The sequence below is a fragment of the Cibotium barometz genome, chromosome 1, assembly GCF_041138505.1.
Source record: "Cibotium barometz isolate CiBa-2024 chromosome 1, ASM4113850v1, whole genome shotgun sequence".
Taxonomy (NCBI): Eukaryota; Viridiplantae; Streptophyta; class Polypodiopsida; order Cyatheales; family Cibotiaceae; genus Cibotium; species Cibotium barometz.
Genome location: NC_141046.1, coordinates 27,177,650 through 27,195,554, shown reverse-complemented (window position 1 = coordinate 27,195,554; position 17,905 = coordinate 27,177,650). Strand labels below are relative to the sequence as shown.

Genomic DNA, 17,905 nt, shown 5'->3' with positions numbered 1-17,905 from the left:
CTTCGAAGGTGGTTGGCCTAAACATACGCACCTCCCATTGGATTTGCGTGTCCAGGCCATACAAGAATTGCCCTTTCTTGTCCATATCAGATAGGCCTAATTGCAAACATAAGTTCGAAATTTTGTTGACAAACTGAAGGATTGGTTGCGCGTTTTGATGCACTCCCCTAAACTCATCTTCGAGTCGCTCAACGTAATGGGGCGGTAGAAACTGCTGCTTCACGTCACGAACAAATTCGTCCCAAACATAAGCTGCCATACCTAATCTAGTGTGGACATGAGCCCACTGGGTCCACCAAGGAATGGCCTCACCTTCCAAGTACCAACTGGCTAAGATCACCCTGTCAGTATCATTCTTTCTAACTGCGACAAAGTAAGCTTCAAATTGATGCAACCATGAATAAAGAGTTGTGGGTTCGAGTTTACCATTATACTTACTGAAATTCATTTTATCGGGAAAATGATTTGAGGAAGCCACTGGTGTCAATCTTGCGTCCAAAGCCACAAGGTATCGCTCATGTTCCACGGGTCACATGGCTTCGTCTTCACGTTGTCGGATCTCCAATGCACGCATTTGCGACTCAAGCAACGAACTCGGTTGCGGTCGTGACCCTTCGAGAGGGAGGAGACGGAAAACGTGAAGCTAGAGAATGGGTGCGCTCTTCCAAAGCCAGTATCTACACCTTCTGCTCTTCCAACTACCTGGTGCACTTAGGTCCCAAGGTTCTTGGTCTTTCTCGTCGTCGAAGCTCGCCATAGTAGGAAAATGCACCTCCTTTCCAGAGCACAATCTGACCATCCACTATGTGTGCACGAGACTTCCGGAGGCTTCCGGAGACTGAAAACCAACCGTCCTTCGAGAGACAAGAGTCACTCTGAAAGGGGTGGTCCACTGGAGTCTGAAAACCAACCACACAAGCAAGAAAAAAATTTATGGTTTCTTGCTCAATCTTTACACTTGAAGTAGGCTCTGATACCACTATAACATACGGAAGCTTCGGGGGGAGATTAGTAACTTCAATGCTCAGAAATCAACACACTTGTCGTGACGAAATTAAAGCACAAAACTGAATGTAGATGTGCAGAAAAAATAGAGAGAGAGAGAGGGAGAAGAGGACATAGTATTGGGTCCTGAATACCCTCTGTAGGGCCCCCACCATTGATACCTCTATGGCCTCTAACTAAGGAGCCATGGGCATCATCGAGAAGAGTTGCACGCTTTTCTCAAAGGACAAAGAGACGGTTCTTGTAGAACAACCAACCGTTTTGTACTGAATAATGACCAAGCTCAGAAGCGAGGGCCAAATTGTATTGAGTACCAAACTCTGTGGAATCGACATACTAATCTTTCATGCTATCCAAGTCTTTTCCAGAGATCTCAAGAATGGTAGACTCCTGCATGGTCTAGATGCTAGAATTTCTACTAAGAGCATCTGCAAAACTAGGTTATGCTTACCAAGGATGTACTCAATCATTCCTCCAAACCATTGGAAGATCTAACTCCATCTGGCACTAGGCACTTGGCATCGTCTGGAGCCACTTAAGCGCTTGGTAGTCTGTTTAGACCATAAAGAAAAGGCTTCCAATGTTTGAGCACTTTGATCACACCTAAAAGCTCTCTATCATAAACCGAATAATTCCTTTCAGATAACTGCTTTTCTAGCTCGCCCTCTAAAGTCTTGGAAAGACAATAAGGAAACTTGCTAGGAGGTTCTACCCCAGGGACCAAATTGATATGACAATCCTCAAGACGAGAGGATGGGAGACTCGGTGGGAGATACTCCTTAAGCATAATACCTTGATGTCGGCTCTCGAGAAAGGAGATCTGCCAACTGAGGGACTGAAGATGAAGATGAGACAGTTGCTATCGATGTGGTAAAAGTTGTCTGAGCACGAACATAAATCAATGCTCCTTCCACTCCCTTGCGGATAGCTCGTCGGGCCCGGAGATGAGAAATCAATGGAATGCCAAGAATGCTCCTATCCCCACGAATCATGACAGACTCACGAAAACCTTTACACATAGTAAAAGTGTCCTACCCTCAATTGGGAATGGGTTCATATTGGCGAAACCACTGGATTCTTAAGATCATGTCACACCCCAAAACAAGCAAGACGATGAAATCTAGCTGGAATGAGGCCTTTTGAACCTAAAAGGAAAACTGTTGTGCCTTTTGAGATATGTGGATGCGGAGACCAAGTGTAAACCGGTCCACATCCAAATGATAGGACACTAAGATACATCACATTTTGGCAACCAACTGGGGAGAGATGGCGTCCTCAAAACTGCCCATGTCAAAAAGGACTACAAGCTAGCGACCCTTGGCAGAGTCATCAACTCGAAGACTCACCCTCGCCCTCTTGTTTAGCATCAAATACCACAAATGGCATGGGATGCATAGAAGATAAGAGTTGAACTACGTTGGTGGTAGTAGGCGATGCTGGAGAAGCAAGAGATGCTGTGGCAATTGTGGAAGAAGGCTGCGTGGAGGCTTGCTCTGCTTGCAATTTCTGACAATCCTTCTTATCATGCCCTAATGTATGGCAGAAGAAATATCGATTCTCTGTCTGATACTTTCTTTGCTCCTCTAGAGGAAGATAACCCCCAATTATGCTACCGCTTTAGCCTTTTCCTCGGGGGTTTTCTTAGGTTTGGATTTCTTATCCTTCTTACCCCCTGACCTAGAGCTAGAACTATAGTCTTCTTAACATCTTTAGAAGACAAAGTACCCTTCCCTGGCTACGAAGAAGATTGATGCTACTGGGGTTTGGTACTAGAATGCGGTTGTTATGGCTTGCCTCCGTTTCTTATTCTTCTTACCCCCTGAACTAGAGCTAGAACTACAATCCTTAGCGTCTTTAGAAGACAGAGCACCCTTCCCTAGCTGCGAAGAAGATTGATGCTATTGGGGTTTTGTACTAGAATGCGGTTGTTATGACTTGCCTCCGTTCATCTTCATTTCCTCATTTTGAGTGAGAGTCAAGGCCCTATCGTAGGTACTGGGTTCAAAGTTACGAACTGTGAGCTGAATATTAGGATCCAATCCACAATTCATCTTGGCCCGTTCAGATAACCCTAACTGTTGTGCTAAAGTGATAACCTTACTGGAAAACTGAAGCACAGGTGACCCGTTCTATTTAAGTCCACAGAACTCATGGCGTCGTCTGCCGGGTTGGTCAAATACTGGGGAGAGAGAAATATGGTCTTCATATCATGGACGAAGGTGTCCCAGTGAAAAGTTGTGACACATGTGGTCGGGTTTGTATGTAAACTAGACCAAATGCTACTACCAAGTGACTGCCTTGCCTGTAAGGTGGGGAGCCGCTACGTGGACTCTCTCTTGCGGATCTATCAGCTTAGCCAAAGAAAAATATGCATTAAACTAATTAATTAATTAATTGACAGCTAAATGATCACACTTACCGTCATACTTACTAAAGTTTAGCTGAGTCCGGATGACGGTCGTTGATGTTGCAGGAGGTTGGCCGGTGGCACCAATGGGTGAAGAGAATGAAGAGAGGGTATGTTGGAAATGCAAATGTATGGCCTCTCTTTCCTGCTTGTGTTCGAGTAACATTCGCTCATGGTCAAGCTCTCGTTGGTGCTCACAAGCTGCAAGGTCAGCCTGGCACCGGTCTTCTTCAAGCCTTTGTTGGGCTTCCTCATAATCCCGTCTTTTTGCTTTTTCTTGTTGCTTTCGTGCTTCTGCATCAGCTTTCTCTTCCCACCATCTGGCCTCATCTCTTGTCTTTGTTGTTCCATCTAAAAGAAAAGAGAGAGGACGTCGGGGGTAGCTGGTGGAGTGGGTTTGGCTGCAACGGCCTCCAATAGTTGGAGACGCTGGAAAAGGATTTGGTTCTGAGCTCAGAGAAGAGCTAAGGGGTCTTCGGGTGGTGGAAGAGGATGATCTCCTTTGTGGGAGACGTCTTCTTGAGGTACCAGTATCTCTTCGTGGACTTCTTCATGATGGTGTGTACTCTCCTTTGTAGACATGTTGATGAAGTCGGTGGTCGTGCCGGAGCGAAGTTGGACCATCCGTGTCTACCACTGCTTTTTCTCCTTCTCCCATCAGTACTTCTCTTCCCCCACCCTTAAGCCACACCTGTTAAACATTATCGTGCCTCCTCCCCCACCCCCAATTCCACGTACAAAAAGTTTCCTCGCCCCGTATACCCATGCTTCCACACCCTTGCCATTTGTTATTCTCTTGCTTTTTCTTTACTCTCTTCACCCTTGGCGTTTGTTATTCTCTAGCTTTTTCTTTACTCTCACTCGACTGTCTCAGGCACCCATAGCCCTTCCCCTACACATCCAGTTCTTTCATCATGGATTCCCACCACACTTCTCCACTTCCGGTTTCCTCCGTCTCACTACTGTGCCTGCCTCACCATCCCTCACTACACCCAGCCCCCCAGTCACCATACCTGCCACTATCCTTCCTTCTCCTCTCAAAGGCGGCCATTGTTCGTGAGGCTACTCGGGTGACCATGAGTCGGTTACCAGCGACCCAGCCACGACCACCTCCCACAGCGACTTTGAGTGGTGCCCGCTCCCTACAAACACAAGATTCTATCAGTGGTTCAGACGAACGGCACCCGAGCTCTCAAGAGAACTCTGATGCTCCGCAGACCCCTCCTAGTCGTGGCACTCAACTGCAAGCTGCTCCTGTCTCTTCGTCTCCCGGCAACCTGGTAACTCCCTCCTCATGTGGCATCACTCCGTTCCACCTCTCCAATCGTTACACCTTCGTCATCGACTTCCAAGAGCCGGCCTCCCATCTCTACCCTCTTCTTCCCTCAAGAGCTATCTACTCTCGGTCTCACCAATCTCGCCTCCTTCCCAATTCTACCACCGAACGTAGACTTGTGTTCCTCTCTGCTCCGCAACTAGCCCTTCTTTAGTCCTCATCTTCACTTCCAACTTTCAGGTCCCGAACTCTCCGATATCGTTGGTCCAGCCCATCCTTCCGTCTAGGGCCTCCATTCAACCTCCATGCACACTGGCATACCACTTGCGCAACTTAGCACCCATATCACCACCCTCCTCACCACCACTGCTTCCACACCTATCTAGCCTCGCATCTTACGCTTGTATGTTTTATTCCATTACTTTCTCTTTCATGCTCCACGGTCTCCACCCCGATCCATTGCATCCGCTTCCGCAACAGAAGCCTTGTATTGCCTCTATACCGTTAAACCTTACCCTTTCCACCACCTCCTACATGAAACAATCCGCCTCAAATGTCGTCGATTTTCGCGCTCGCCACCACAATCTGAATGCTCCAGACTTCGCCTTGCCTAGTGCCGGGTTCCTCACCAACCTCCTACAGCACTTCCTCAACCATCCATTGGTAATGTAAGCAGCCCCTCCTCGTCGCCGCCAGCCTTGCCACCGTTACCGTCCCCGAGTCCAACCGCACCACCGCCCCCCTTAACATCCCTACACCAACCCATCTCGTACCTCTCCAGTCACTCACCTGACCACTGGCCATCCCCCGTTCCCGTCACCTTCAGCCCCATCCATAGTTACTAGGGAACGCAGTTCCCCCTCTGGGGAACAGGGGAACCCCGTTCAAAGTTTTGAAATTCATCATGTAAAATGACATTCTTAGAATTCCATTAGTTTTGTTTGCTGATGTGGAGTTCCCCGTTCCCGTTCCCATTCCGGGTTCAAAACGTTTGATTCCTAGGGGCCAAAATGTTCCCCCGTTCCTGTTTCATAGTAACTAATGGCCCCATCTCCTCCCCTCCATCCATCATCTTTGCTTCCTAACTATCCTCATCACCCATACCTCCTCTTCCCACGCCCTCATCCATGGTCATCCCTACCTCTATTTCGGTCTCCTCTCCAGCTTCCCCCATCCTCCCCTCACCTTCCTTTGTTCCTTCCCCCACCACTATTGGCTCCCCAACCATTGTTCCTTCCCTTACCACCATTGCTCCCCCTTCCCATGTTGCTCTAGCCCCACCCCTTTCCTCCTCCCTTGGTACCCTTACTTCCTTACCACCATCACAGTTATAATATTTTTGTTATGATTAAAAAGAATAATTATAAAATATATATTGTTTATTTTTCTCATGTGTCGAGAAGTGGAGTGGAATTACATTGGCGAATTACAGAAAAATACAACAACTTCTAAGTTGGGCTGTAAATCTTGTAATCACGAGTTTCCTAGTGGCGCATCTCGTATTAAAGAACATTTATGTGGCATTGGTGTAAATGTGGATAAATGTCCAAATCCACCATATAACTTTGAAACAATATTTTTTAAGTTCATTAAGGAGCATGAAGGTCGGCCCTCAAAAAAGAAAAAAGTTACGACAATGCATCATGTAGGTTAATATAAGTGTAGGTTCTTAGTCTCAATCCAACACCCAAACAGGGAAGGTGATATGCCATGCGATACCAATAGATTTGCAAACAAAGCAATATGAAAGCTGGCTTTGACAAACAAAATAATTTACACTTGCATTTAAAGTGGACACAAGCATTTGTAGCATGTGGAATTCCTTTTCATGTGATACGTAATCCCATCTTCCAAAATGCCTTTCTACTGTACTTGCTTGTGAGGGCTCTATTGGTTCTTAGTTCATGAGGAGAAACCTTGAAGGCTGCCATCTTTCCAGGCCTTCATCCAAAGACTTTTGAAGCATATCGAGAATAGAGAGAATTCGAGACCTTTGGACTTTGGAGACTGACATCGGCCCATTGGTTCTAGGCATTTCACATGTCCATAAGAGTCTCGTCTTCGATAGGTTGGATAAGTACATGTAGCATTACTGTAAGGCCTCATAGGTTGGGTGTAGTACACATGGTGGTAGCTCCACTATGCTAATCACCTAAAGCCTTGGCATGAACATTGAGTCGCCTATTCCATGGGGAGATGAGGGTTGTGACAAGGGAAGGGTACTCTTACCGGGCCACTGCTTTTGTGTTTGCGTTTATGTTCATGCAAAAATCTGGTGGTCCTACACGACACCCTAGTGCTTGTACTAAAAACTCCCAAGTAATATAACATTCCCTAAGGGTGGGGGAGGGCAGGGAGCATCCAATCCAGTGAGGTGTCTTTATCTCATTACGTTATTTTCTTTTGTCGTAATGTGTATGTAAGCATGGTTATAAATTTGTCATTTCATCTGAATCCATGTTTGTTAGAGGAGTTAAAATCATCACTTTCAAGCCATTGTTTTGCACTACACTTACAAGAAATGGGAGCCCCTATGATTGCAACCTTGCATTGCTTCATTGACCTACCTAGGCATTACAAACAGTGCCATTCAGGATTACCTTCTTATTCTCTTGCCTCTGTCCTACCCTCGTATGGAAGCTTTGAAAACTTGCGTTTTTCAAGGTAAACATGTGTTTTTATCCATTTTGTTTCCATATTTTTATGATTTCATGGAGTGCCAATTGCATTTTACTTTCTGATAACTGTGATCCTGGGAGCTCTACCTGCCACCAGACATTCCACTGCCATTGAGTTGCATTTCACTTTCTGATAACTATGATCTTGGGAACTCTACCTGCATGTGGCCTTCACACATTCCAGTAGCATGTTTGAACTATTTGCCTGCCAGTTATTTACCTATTTCCAAAGCTCTCTCTCTCTCTCTCTCATGCCTTTATTGCCCGTCCATAGAAATAAAGACAAGAAAAAAGATATCATGCTAATCGTAATGGATTGTGCCACTTTGAGCCAACATGCATAGGCCACCCCTGAGATTTCCAATACACAAACTTATCATTTATCCTTGCAGAAATCCATGCTAACAAAGCCTGTGAATCAACATCAACTCCAAGTAGCGTGTGATGCATCCCCTTTGTATGACCTACCCATTCCATCCCAAACCAAGCAAATTGCTCTTGGTACAGCTTATCACAACAGATTTCTGCATATTAATGTATAACCCTGAAGCAAGACCAAAAGTATCCCAAGTAGCCATAGCCTTCTGAACATTATCTCTTTCAGCCTTAAGGAACATGAAAGAATCATCTACCAATGCCTGGCTGGCCATCTGCTCTCCGCTTGGAAGAGTAAGCCCTACAACTACACCATCCTCCACTAGCTTATCCAATCAAGATAAGATTGGATGTGTAACAATAGCAAACAAGAGAGAGCTAAGTGAGCATCCCTACCTGACCGATCTCGTCAAATGAATGGACTCAATCACCCCACCATTAATCATAAGCCTCTTGATGTTCCATACCCTATTAGCCTTCTCAATGATCCAGCGCTTATCTTCCACCAGCATATGGTACACTTGATTTGTTGTACGCTGGACAATGTCCTAAGGCTTTCTAAATGCCCACTCTAACCAAGGTTGCTGATCCTCCAACTAAGGAATATCACCAAACGGTATAAGACCTGCCCTCACCTTCTCCCATAACTGTACATATTTATGTGGAACCTGAAAATATTGACGGATTTTCCGAAAAGACAATAAGCGACCTCTATGTAGCAACAAAGCATCCATAATTCTCACAGGTCCCAATCGAGCCATTCTATTGAATTTTGGCCGCTCAACAAGTTTGTCAAGCCACTCCAGAAGTCATGAAGTAGCCAACACCTCACCTGCCACAGAATTCAACTGCAACCACTGATTTGAAGGCTTCCATTTAGTGTGAAGATGTTCCTATGGCGCATGCTAGTTGGAGTCCTACCGTTGGGAGACCAGTTGCGAAAGCGGCGGATTTCTTCTGGTAATTGTGTGTTTTATACTACATGCTTGGAAACATCGCCGCATCTTTTCATTTTATGTCCGCCGGTGGCAAAGGTGTGGGATTTTCTTTCTCGCGTATGGATTTCGTAAAAGTTAAAGATTGGCAAGATTTCGAATGGACCGGATAACCTAGAACATTTAGTTTTCTTTCATTTTTCAAGTGGACAAGTTTGTGGCATATCTGGTTAACTAGGAATGCCTTCGTATTTGATGCAAAAGTGGGTATTACAACTCACATAGGTCGGTATAAGAGGGCCACTATTATGGCAAGTCTCTTCCTTGCGGTCAGTTCATTTAATGACACGGCTATAACATGCAGGCAGAAGGTACAGGAGTGGACACATGTTTGGTACAGCCTTGCTACTGATTGGACAGGGGACAGGGAATCCATGACAGAGATGGATAGTACCCTTGGAAGGTAGAGAGGGTTTGTACAGGTGTGTCAACTGTATGGTATGCTGTGCTGTGATACGAGTTCTCTTTTGAGAGACAGTTTGGGAGTCTGTGTTGTGATGCAGAAGCACTGGATGTGTCAGGGTGTGATGCTTTTCATAGTGTGAGAGGCTATGGATGGTTGTGGCAGCCCTGATCATGGGAGAAAGCTTCTGTATGCAGACTCAATGTTTGAGAGTCTTTTGAGGTGAACAATGGCTGGACTTGTGTGTGGATGCCGTGTTGATGCAGGTTCTTTGCAGGCTTCAGTAGTTCTACTGTGACAGCTGAGTTCCTAGCCTTATATTGTAATCAAAGCTCTTTTAATCAATTAAAGAAATACCGCAAGGGGCGCCACTGCGTTTTGGGACCAATCGGTGTCTGTGTACTGTTTGCAGGAGCACTCTAGCTCCCCTTGTTTGTTTTCCTTTTCTAGGTCCTCAATGGCGTTGAAGTGTTTTATGTGCGAGTGTTTGTTTCACCGCCCGTCAGGCCAGTTTTCAACCACCTGCATCTGAGATTCACAGCTCCTATGCTGCTGTTGTCGGATCCCCAAGAAGTCGTTGCAGACTTGGTCGAACAATCTCTGGACGAGAGAGAGAGAGAGAGAGAGAGAGAGAGAGAGAGAGAGAGATTACTCTAAACCATAGGTGTAGCTTGGAGTACCCTCATCCAATATATCTCCTGGAGAAACCCAAAAACATGTCTCTTCGAGAAAACCTACGACCTGTTTCCACATGAAACTCTTAGGCCTGTTTCCCTTTGAAACTTCTGTCCTGTTTCCATACATCTAGTTACCTGTTCCCTCATGAAACATCCGGCAACATAGAGATGCCCATAACTGTAGGTCCCACTGTTCCTTTCTAGCAGGAAGAAAACAATCTGCTCCATGAGCACGCAGCCATGCGAGCTTGCATCTCTCCCATGCCAAGAAACATAACCAAGTGACCTTGTACTTGCAACCAAAAACCCAAGCACATAGCTGAATTTGCAACCAAACAAAAACAGCCCATAGACTGTCCCAAAACAGTCCCGAATCCAAAGCAAAGAGAAGCTAAAAGTTCCATCAGATGAACGCCATCGATGAGATGTCTATGTTCATGAAAAACCAGCCCCTGTCCACCTTTGTGTCAAGAGAAACCAGCCCTTGTCTACTTTTCAGCAGAGGGAGAGACAGGGAGAGAGAGAGAGAGAGAGAGAAAGCGGTACTGGCTGTCCCCACATGTACGCCCTTGTTTCTCCTGCAGTCCCCTCTTTCCAAGAGAGCCTCTCATGCCCTGTTTACCTGCGCAGCTTTTCACTAGGAAGGGGGAGAATCCCACGCTCGGTTCAGCCACTGCCCGACTGTCTTCTCCTCCACGCTGCCGACTTGTACCTGCAGTTCAGCCCAGGTGCATCCTCCACGCAGCCGACTTGGCCCTGCAGTCCACGCCTTTGTGTCCAACTCTACCTGTATGGACAGCAGCGCAGCCAGCCAGCTTCATGCCAAAAGCAACGGAGAAAGAGGGATTCAATAGGCGCCTGTTTCTGTCCAGTCCGTACAGCTGTCCGTACAGTCGTACAGATCTGCATGTATTCCCCTGTGCGCAGCCAGCATGCAGTCCACTTCTCCCAAAAAGCACACGCTTCCTCAAGAGATAGGCGCCCCTTTTGCCTGCCAGCCCCTCTTTTTCCCAAAAAGCACACGTGGCCCCAAAATAGCATATGGGCCACGTTTTCTTTCATAAAAGGCATTAAAAATGATTTCAAAGGTTTTTAAAACCTTTTAAGTTAAAATCTCTTTGCCCCCCTTCACACTTGGGGTTTTCCACACATGGGCTTCCATTTTCACTCCCACCTGATGCCATTCACACTATCCACCATGTCCCCGTGCACACCTGCATATTGTCCAGAGAAAAACACAGGGTCGTGACATACCCCCCTCTTGAAAAATGGCAAGCGTCCTCGATTGCACTCAATGGCACAGTAAGGCATTCTATGAGCAAAGACTCCCCATATGACAAAAGCAATGGCCCTCCAATGCATCTGGGTGATAAAATAATCATCCTGCATAATAGGCCACACTGTCACACCAAAGTGAAACACCTCTTGCTTGTTCCTTCAGAACCTACAGCAAAAGTCTAAAACCAAATGGAAACACGTTAACTGTGTTAGCCAAAAACAAAACTATGCATCATTCTACATATGACACACATATGCATGACACATATATGCATTCGCAAACAATATGCTCCTCAAAATGCTCTACCTACTCCAAAGTAACAGTCTAAGGGCTGCTCGCAAGCCTTACGCCCATGGGCATCCCGCACCCACGACTGATGGTACAACATGAGCATATGAAAGCACTCAATGCATCCAAACACTACATCCAGTAAGTACTTCCCCACATATGTCTCATGGCCATCCCGCAGGAGTTACACCCAGTGGTGCATCCATGAACATAATAAAGCACTTGATGTATCATACCAACATACATGCAGCACTCAACACAATGCAGAGTATTTCCCAATGTATTCTCAATGGTACCAGGATCCAATGGCACCAGAATACAAAAATACCTCTACCTCAAAAAGTGTATGCATACATGCACAAATAGAGTTCGATCCATATTTCCATGAACCAAACCAACTCTAGGACTGCTCGCAAGACTTCTGTCCTCCATAGAGTTATCCATAGTTGCAGTTATAGTTCAAGGTGCGCGCGACTGCCAACTTTACCATCTCATGTGACTAGTACACAATATCATAGAAGTCCCATAAGCAGATGTACTGTCAGTCTCAGTACCTTCGGGTGAATACAAAGATGTCACCAAGCGACTCCTAGATAATAACTGAGCCTGTCTGTAACAAGGGAGCGGAGGTGCTACCCCCCTCTTGAGCATCAGGCAATGCTCCAGACCTATGCTCTGCTGAACCTGAATGAGCCGTAACAAGAGTCAACTCCAACTCAAAGGCATCAAGATAAAGCTGCAAATCCTGAGGTGAATCTGCTAAGTCACCCTCCTCCATCCACTTCGCATCCATCAGTGAACCTCCTCCATCCACTTCGTATCCATCAGTGAACAGCTCTTGAACTTCACACGATAGCGACGGGAAACCTTACCCTGTACCTTTCTTTCCTTTATGTGCCAGTATATGCTCAGGAATAAGAACCTCGTCAAGTTCCTCCACTTCCATCTGAGCCTCATCTGATACATCCTCAGGCACCCAAAACCTGCTTGCACTCCACCCCAGTGGTAAGCACAAGTCCTCGATGAAGCATAGTAGATCACCACTGCTAAACATAGAAAGAAACTGTCTTCCGAACCCATGAAGCCTCTATGAAGATAACACCGGTGACAAACTGTCGAAAGCCATAGCCTTCAACGCATCTCCAACACCATTACACTTCAACTGCTTCTTGTTCCTGGCCGACTACTTCTTGTCCTTGGTGTCTTTTCTCCTGAGCTTCATCTTCAGCTCTTGCTCTTCACCTCATATAGGCAAAGACACAAAATCCTGTATTGTGTCCTGCACTTCCTTTTCACTTTCCTCATGTTGAAGCTTTTGATGTGACTCTCATGAGACAACCACGAGCTCGCCCCCTTAGGAAAGTTGGCGATTGTCCCAACCAAAGCAACCACGGACTCGCCTCCTTGAGAAAGTCGACGATGTCCCGGCAACGGAACCTTGAAAACCGGCCTGACGGGCGGTGAAACAAACACTCGCACATAAAACACTTCAACGCCATTGAGGACCTAGAAAAAGAAAATAAACAAGGGGAGCTACAGTGCTCCTGCAAACAGTACACAGACACCGATTGGCCCCAAAACGCAGTGGCGCCCCTTGCGGTATTTCTTTAATTGATTAAAAGAGCTTTGATTACAATATAAGGCTGGGAACTCAGCTGTCTCACAGTAGAACTCCTGAAGCCTGCAAAGAACCTGCATCAACACGGCATCCACACACAAGTCCAGCCATTGTTCACCTCAAAAGACTCTCAAACATTGAGTCTGCATACAGAAGCTTTCTCCCATGATCAGGGCTGCCACAACCATCCATAGCCTCTCACACTATGAAAAGCATCACACCCTGACACATCCAGTGCTTCTGCATCACAACACAAACTCCCAAACTGTCTCTCAAAAGAGAACTCGTATCACAGCACAGCATACCATACAGTTGACACACCTGTACAAACCCTCTCTACCTTCCAAGGGTACTATCCATCTCTGTCATGGATTCCCTGTCCCCTGTCCAATCAGTAGCAAGGCTGTACCAAACATGTGTCCACTCCTGTACCTTCTGCCTGCATGTGACCTATCTCCTGGAGAAACCCAAAAACATGTCTCTTCGAGAAAACCTACGACCTGTTTCCACATGAAACTCTTAGGCCTGTTTCCCTTTGAAACTTCTGTCCTGTTTCCATACATCTAGTTACCTGTTCCCTCATGAAACATCCGGCAACATAGAGATGCCCATAACTGTAGGTCCCACTGTTCCTTTCTAGCAGGAAGAAAACAATCTGCTCCATGAGCACGCAGCCATGCGAGCTTGCATCTCTCCCATGCCAAGAAACATAACCAAGTGACCTTGTACTTGCAACCAAAAACCCAAGCACATAGCTGAATTTGCAACCAAACAAATACAGCCCATAGAATGCCCCAAAACAGTCCCGAATCCAAAGCAAAGAGAAGCTGAAAGTTCCATCAGATGAACGCCATCGATGAGATGTCTATGTTCATGAAAAACCAGCCCCTGTCCACCTTTGTGTCAAGAGAAACCAGCCCTTGCCTACTTTTCAGCAGAGGGAGAGAGAGGGAGAGAGAGAGAGAGAAAGCGGTACTGGCTGTCCCCACATGTACGCCCTTGTTTCTCCTGCAGTCCCCTCTTTCCAAGAGAGCCTCTCATGCCCTGTTTACCTGCACAGCTTTTCACTAGGAAGGGGGAGAATCCCACGCTCGGTTCAGCCACTGCCCGACTGTCTTCTCCTCCACGCTGCCGACTTGTACCTGCAGTTCAGCCCACGTGCATCCTCCACGCAGCCGACTTGGCCCTGCAGTCCACGCCTTTGTGTCCAACTCTACCTGTATGGACAGCAGCGCAGCCAGCCAGCTTCATGCCAAAAGCAACGGAGAAAGAGGGATTCAATAGGCGCCTGTTTCTATCCTGTCCGTACAGCTGTCCGTACAGTCGTACAGATCTGCATGTATTCCCCTGTGCGCAGCCAGCATGCAGTCCACTTCTCCCAAAAAGCACACGCTTCCTCAAGAGATAGGCGCCCCTTTTGCCTGCCAGCCCCTCTTTTTCCCAAAAAGCACACGTGGCCCCAAAATAGCATATGGGCCACGTTTTCTTTCATAAAAGGCATTAAAAATGATTTCAAAGGTTTTTAAAACCTTTTAAGTTAAAATCTCTTTGCCCCCCTTCACACTTGGGGTTTTCCACACATGGGCTTCCATTTTCACTCCCACCTGATGCCATTCACACTATCCACCATGTCCCCGTGCACACCTGCATATTGTCCAGAGAAAAACACAAGGTCGTGACAGTGGTACAGATGACCTAGCCCTACCAGCGATCCACGATGCCAAAGAAGTCGTACGCTCATGCCCTGGCAACACCGGCCAAAACCCTAACCAGTCAAAGCTCGAGCTCATGGGAGGTGTTCCTCCTAACAGAAATCGATAAGCTGCGAGAGGAGAATGGCAAGTTGAAGGATCGGCTCACTGAAATTGAAACCCGGCTAGCCTCCCTTGAGGGCAAGCCCCACCCAGTTCAGGTAGTTCAGGAGCAGATTCATGCAGCCAAAGCAGAGTTCATTGAGGCTATAGCAGGTATGGAGCAGCATCTTACCACAGAAATCATGTCAACCATCAAGGAAGAAGGACTCCGAGAAAACATTGCTGAGCATCTCCAAGCAGGTGGACTCCCGGAGCGTTGGGACGAGCAAGAAGTCAGAGAGCAAACGGAAATTGATGAAGATGAATGCATCTCAGACACGGAGATTATGAGGATGCGACTCAGTAAGGCCTTCCCCCTCATTGATATAGGCAACCCATGGACCATTGTAAAGAAAGGGTGGACCATTGTCAAGAAAGGGAAGCATGCCATTGCGAAATATCACAATAAACAGGACAAGATCCAAGTTCTCCAACACAAATCATTACAGGGCACCAGGCTCTCGTTAGCTGATGAACTCACTCCCCTACAACTTAAAAACAAAAGTGCAGAACTCGCCAAAGTCCGAGCAGCCTGCCAAGCTGGAAAGTGGGCAGTCTACCGTGACGGAAGGGCAATAATCGATGACTTCCGTAAGCCTAAACCCAATTGACTAGCATTCTAATGTGCCATCGGCACTTTTTGTATCACAGATAGTTGTTTATCATCCTAGGGTTTTCATTAATCTTTTGCTTGTGCCTAAGTGCACCCCGAAGTGGATTGTAATGACTGTGAGGTACCAGTTTTTGGTCCCATATGCCTTCAAGGCATTCCGTGGACGTTAATATGACTCTCTCTCTCTCTGTCTCTCTCTCTCTCTCTCTCTCTTACCATCTGATATCAATGCTTAGGTCTACCTAAAATACGCAAAGTTACTTTGTTATTGATGCTGCTAGGTAGCTTGTGTAGATACGCAAGACATCAATCTCATCAAGGGGAAAACAAATGGTTTGGTTTGCAATACTAGGCAGCATTTCAGCCCTAACAGCAATTAAAATGAAGATTTGAGCTATCAGTTTCCTGTTTCCACACCCCCCCCTCTCCCAATTTTCTGCACGCCTTTAGCTTGCAATTGCAAGCATCGTTGGACCACACAACGGTGCAAAGATTGGTTGCAGCTTGCACATGGATTAGATGGATTAGATACAATTTGCAAACCTACAAAGTTAAAAATCAACCCTATCTGGATGCTACAGAAAGAAAGCAGGAAAGATTCAGAGCACCCACATCCTTCCTTTAATCACATATAAGTATGCAAATGAAAATTAAGGTGATCAAGTGTTTGTACCAGTCCTTCACATGTCCAAGCATCTTGACCAGCAGCTGAAAGTTCCACCAAAATCCACCTTCTCACTTTCTGAAGCTCCTCATGTACACATTTCAACTTCTTTTCTCCTTGACTTTTACAGGGACCAGAATAGCCCGGACTACCCATGCGGCAGCCAATGTAGCTAATAATGGGGTAATCCAATATACATACAAATGTTCCCAAGTATTATGCTGGTTTTTCAAGAATGCCCATCCAAAGGCCTGCATGACATAATCAACCAATCAATGAAACTGCATCCTCACAAACACTACCATATTTATTATTAGGAGCTTATAAGAGCTCCTTTAGCCTCATGAGCTCATATGCATTCATTGGTGCTCTTTCGTACTCATAAGAACTCATATCAGCTCTTATGAATTCAAAAGAGCTCGTTTGAGGTCTTATGCCCATTATACACCAATGTTAAAAGTCTACTATGGTATGTTAAGAGGAATTTCATACTTATTATTCAAAGCCTATTTTGGTGTATTAAATAGAACTTTCTCAGAGCATGTTCCCATAATACACCAATTTTAAGTTAGTGTGGTATACTAAGAGATCTTTTGAGGTCATTTGAGCTCTTTTAAGGTCGTACGCCCATAATATACCAACAGATAACTGCACCAGACTAGCCACGAAGATCAAAGAGAATCGAAAAAAATGGCTGAGAAAGAGACATTGGCCGGATTCATAGCAGGGCCAGTGTATTCGGCCCCTAGGATGCTGAGAGAAACCCTTGAAATGCTTGTGATCCAAGTCCTTCGAATCCCACTCTTGGGTCCTTTAAGATTTGCGATCAGGACAATAAGCACAACCGCAAATGTGAGGACTCCTTCGGCCATGGCGCCAACGTGAGGGTCTACACGAAGATATGGCCCTCTCATCATAGGTCTGTATATCTCGGGCACGAAAGCAACAGCTGCAAAAGCGCCTCCAATAGCTCCCACAATCTGTACACGGCATATAGAAATGGCATTAGGATCAACATAATCTTGATTAGATCCTACGAAATCTTGATTAAATAGGGCGGTGTGGATTGATTGACCTGTGCTGGTATGCGAAGTGACAGGAGGTGAAGGGGGTTGTGCGTGATATTGGCGGCAGCATAAGCGATCACAGTGAGAGGGTTGTAAGTGGCTCCGCCAGTGAGCTTGGAGAGCCAGTAGAAGATGAAGAGTAGGCCAACAACAAGAGACCTCTTCATGAGCTGCTTGGTCGTGCCATGGATGCCCAGAGAGGGCGCAGCCACGTCCACTGAGGTTCGCAGAACTGCGTTCAAGAAGACCCACAAGAACGCCATGCCCATGTCTGCAACTACCAAGCTCGCAAACCCTAACCCTGCCCTCAACCTTCCACCTGCAAGCCCGATCTGCGCCATCGCCAAGGTAGTTGCTCTTGTGCGAGTGTGACGATACAATTATACAAGTCAATGTACCAGGTTATTGGGCAAGTTTACCATTCCTTAGGGCCGAGTCTCTTCTTGAATTGTACACTAGTGTTGCACCCGCGGCCGCCGACCAAGGTTCGGGAAAAGAACTATTCTCTCTCTACAACCATCTCTCTCTCTCACACACACACATGCACATGCACATGACCCTCTCTCTCTCTCACTTACACACTCTCAAATGTTGAAACTCTCTCTCTCTCTCTCACATGCACACACATATACACACCTGCTCTCTCTCTCTCTCTCTCTCTCTCTCACACACACACACATGCACACACTCCCTCTCTCTTCTTACAC

The 17,905-nt window shown here is 46.3% G+C and overlaps 1 protein-coding gene across 1 annotated transcript in view; it reads right to left on the bottom strand.

Annotated features, from left to right (window-relative positions):
• SIP1A (small and basic intrinsic protein 1A) overlaps positions 1-17,599 on the bottom strand; it is a 39,293-nt gene extending 21,694 nt beyond the window's left edge. Inside the window, exons 1-3 of the mRNA XM_086799902.1 lie at positions 17,207-17,599; positions 16,839-17,111; positions 16,141-16,382 (exon numbers count right to left, since the gene is read on the bottom strand). Coding sequence (XP_086656028.1) covers positions 16,233-16,382; positions 16,839-17,111; positions 17,207-17,539 — 756 coding nt within the window. The 5' untranslated portion in view covers positions 17,540-17,599 and the 3' untranslated portion in view covers positions 16,141-16,232. The remainder of the gene's footprint in view (positions 1-16,140; positions 16,383-16,838; positions 17,112-17,206) is intronic.
• Positions 17,600-17,905: the final 306 nt, after the last annotated feature.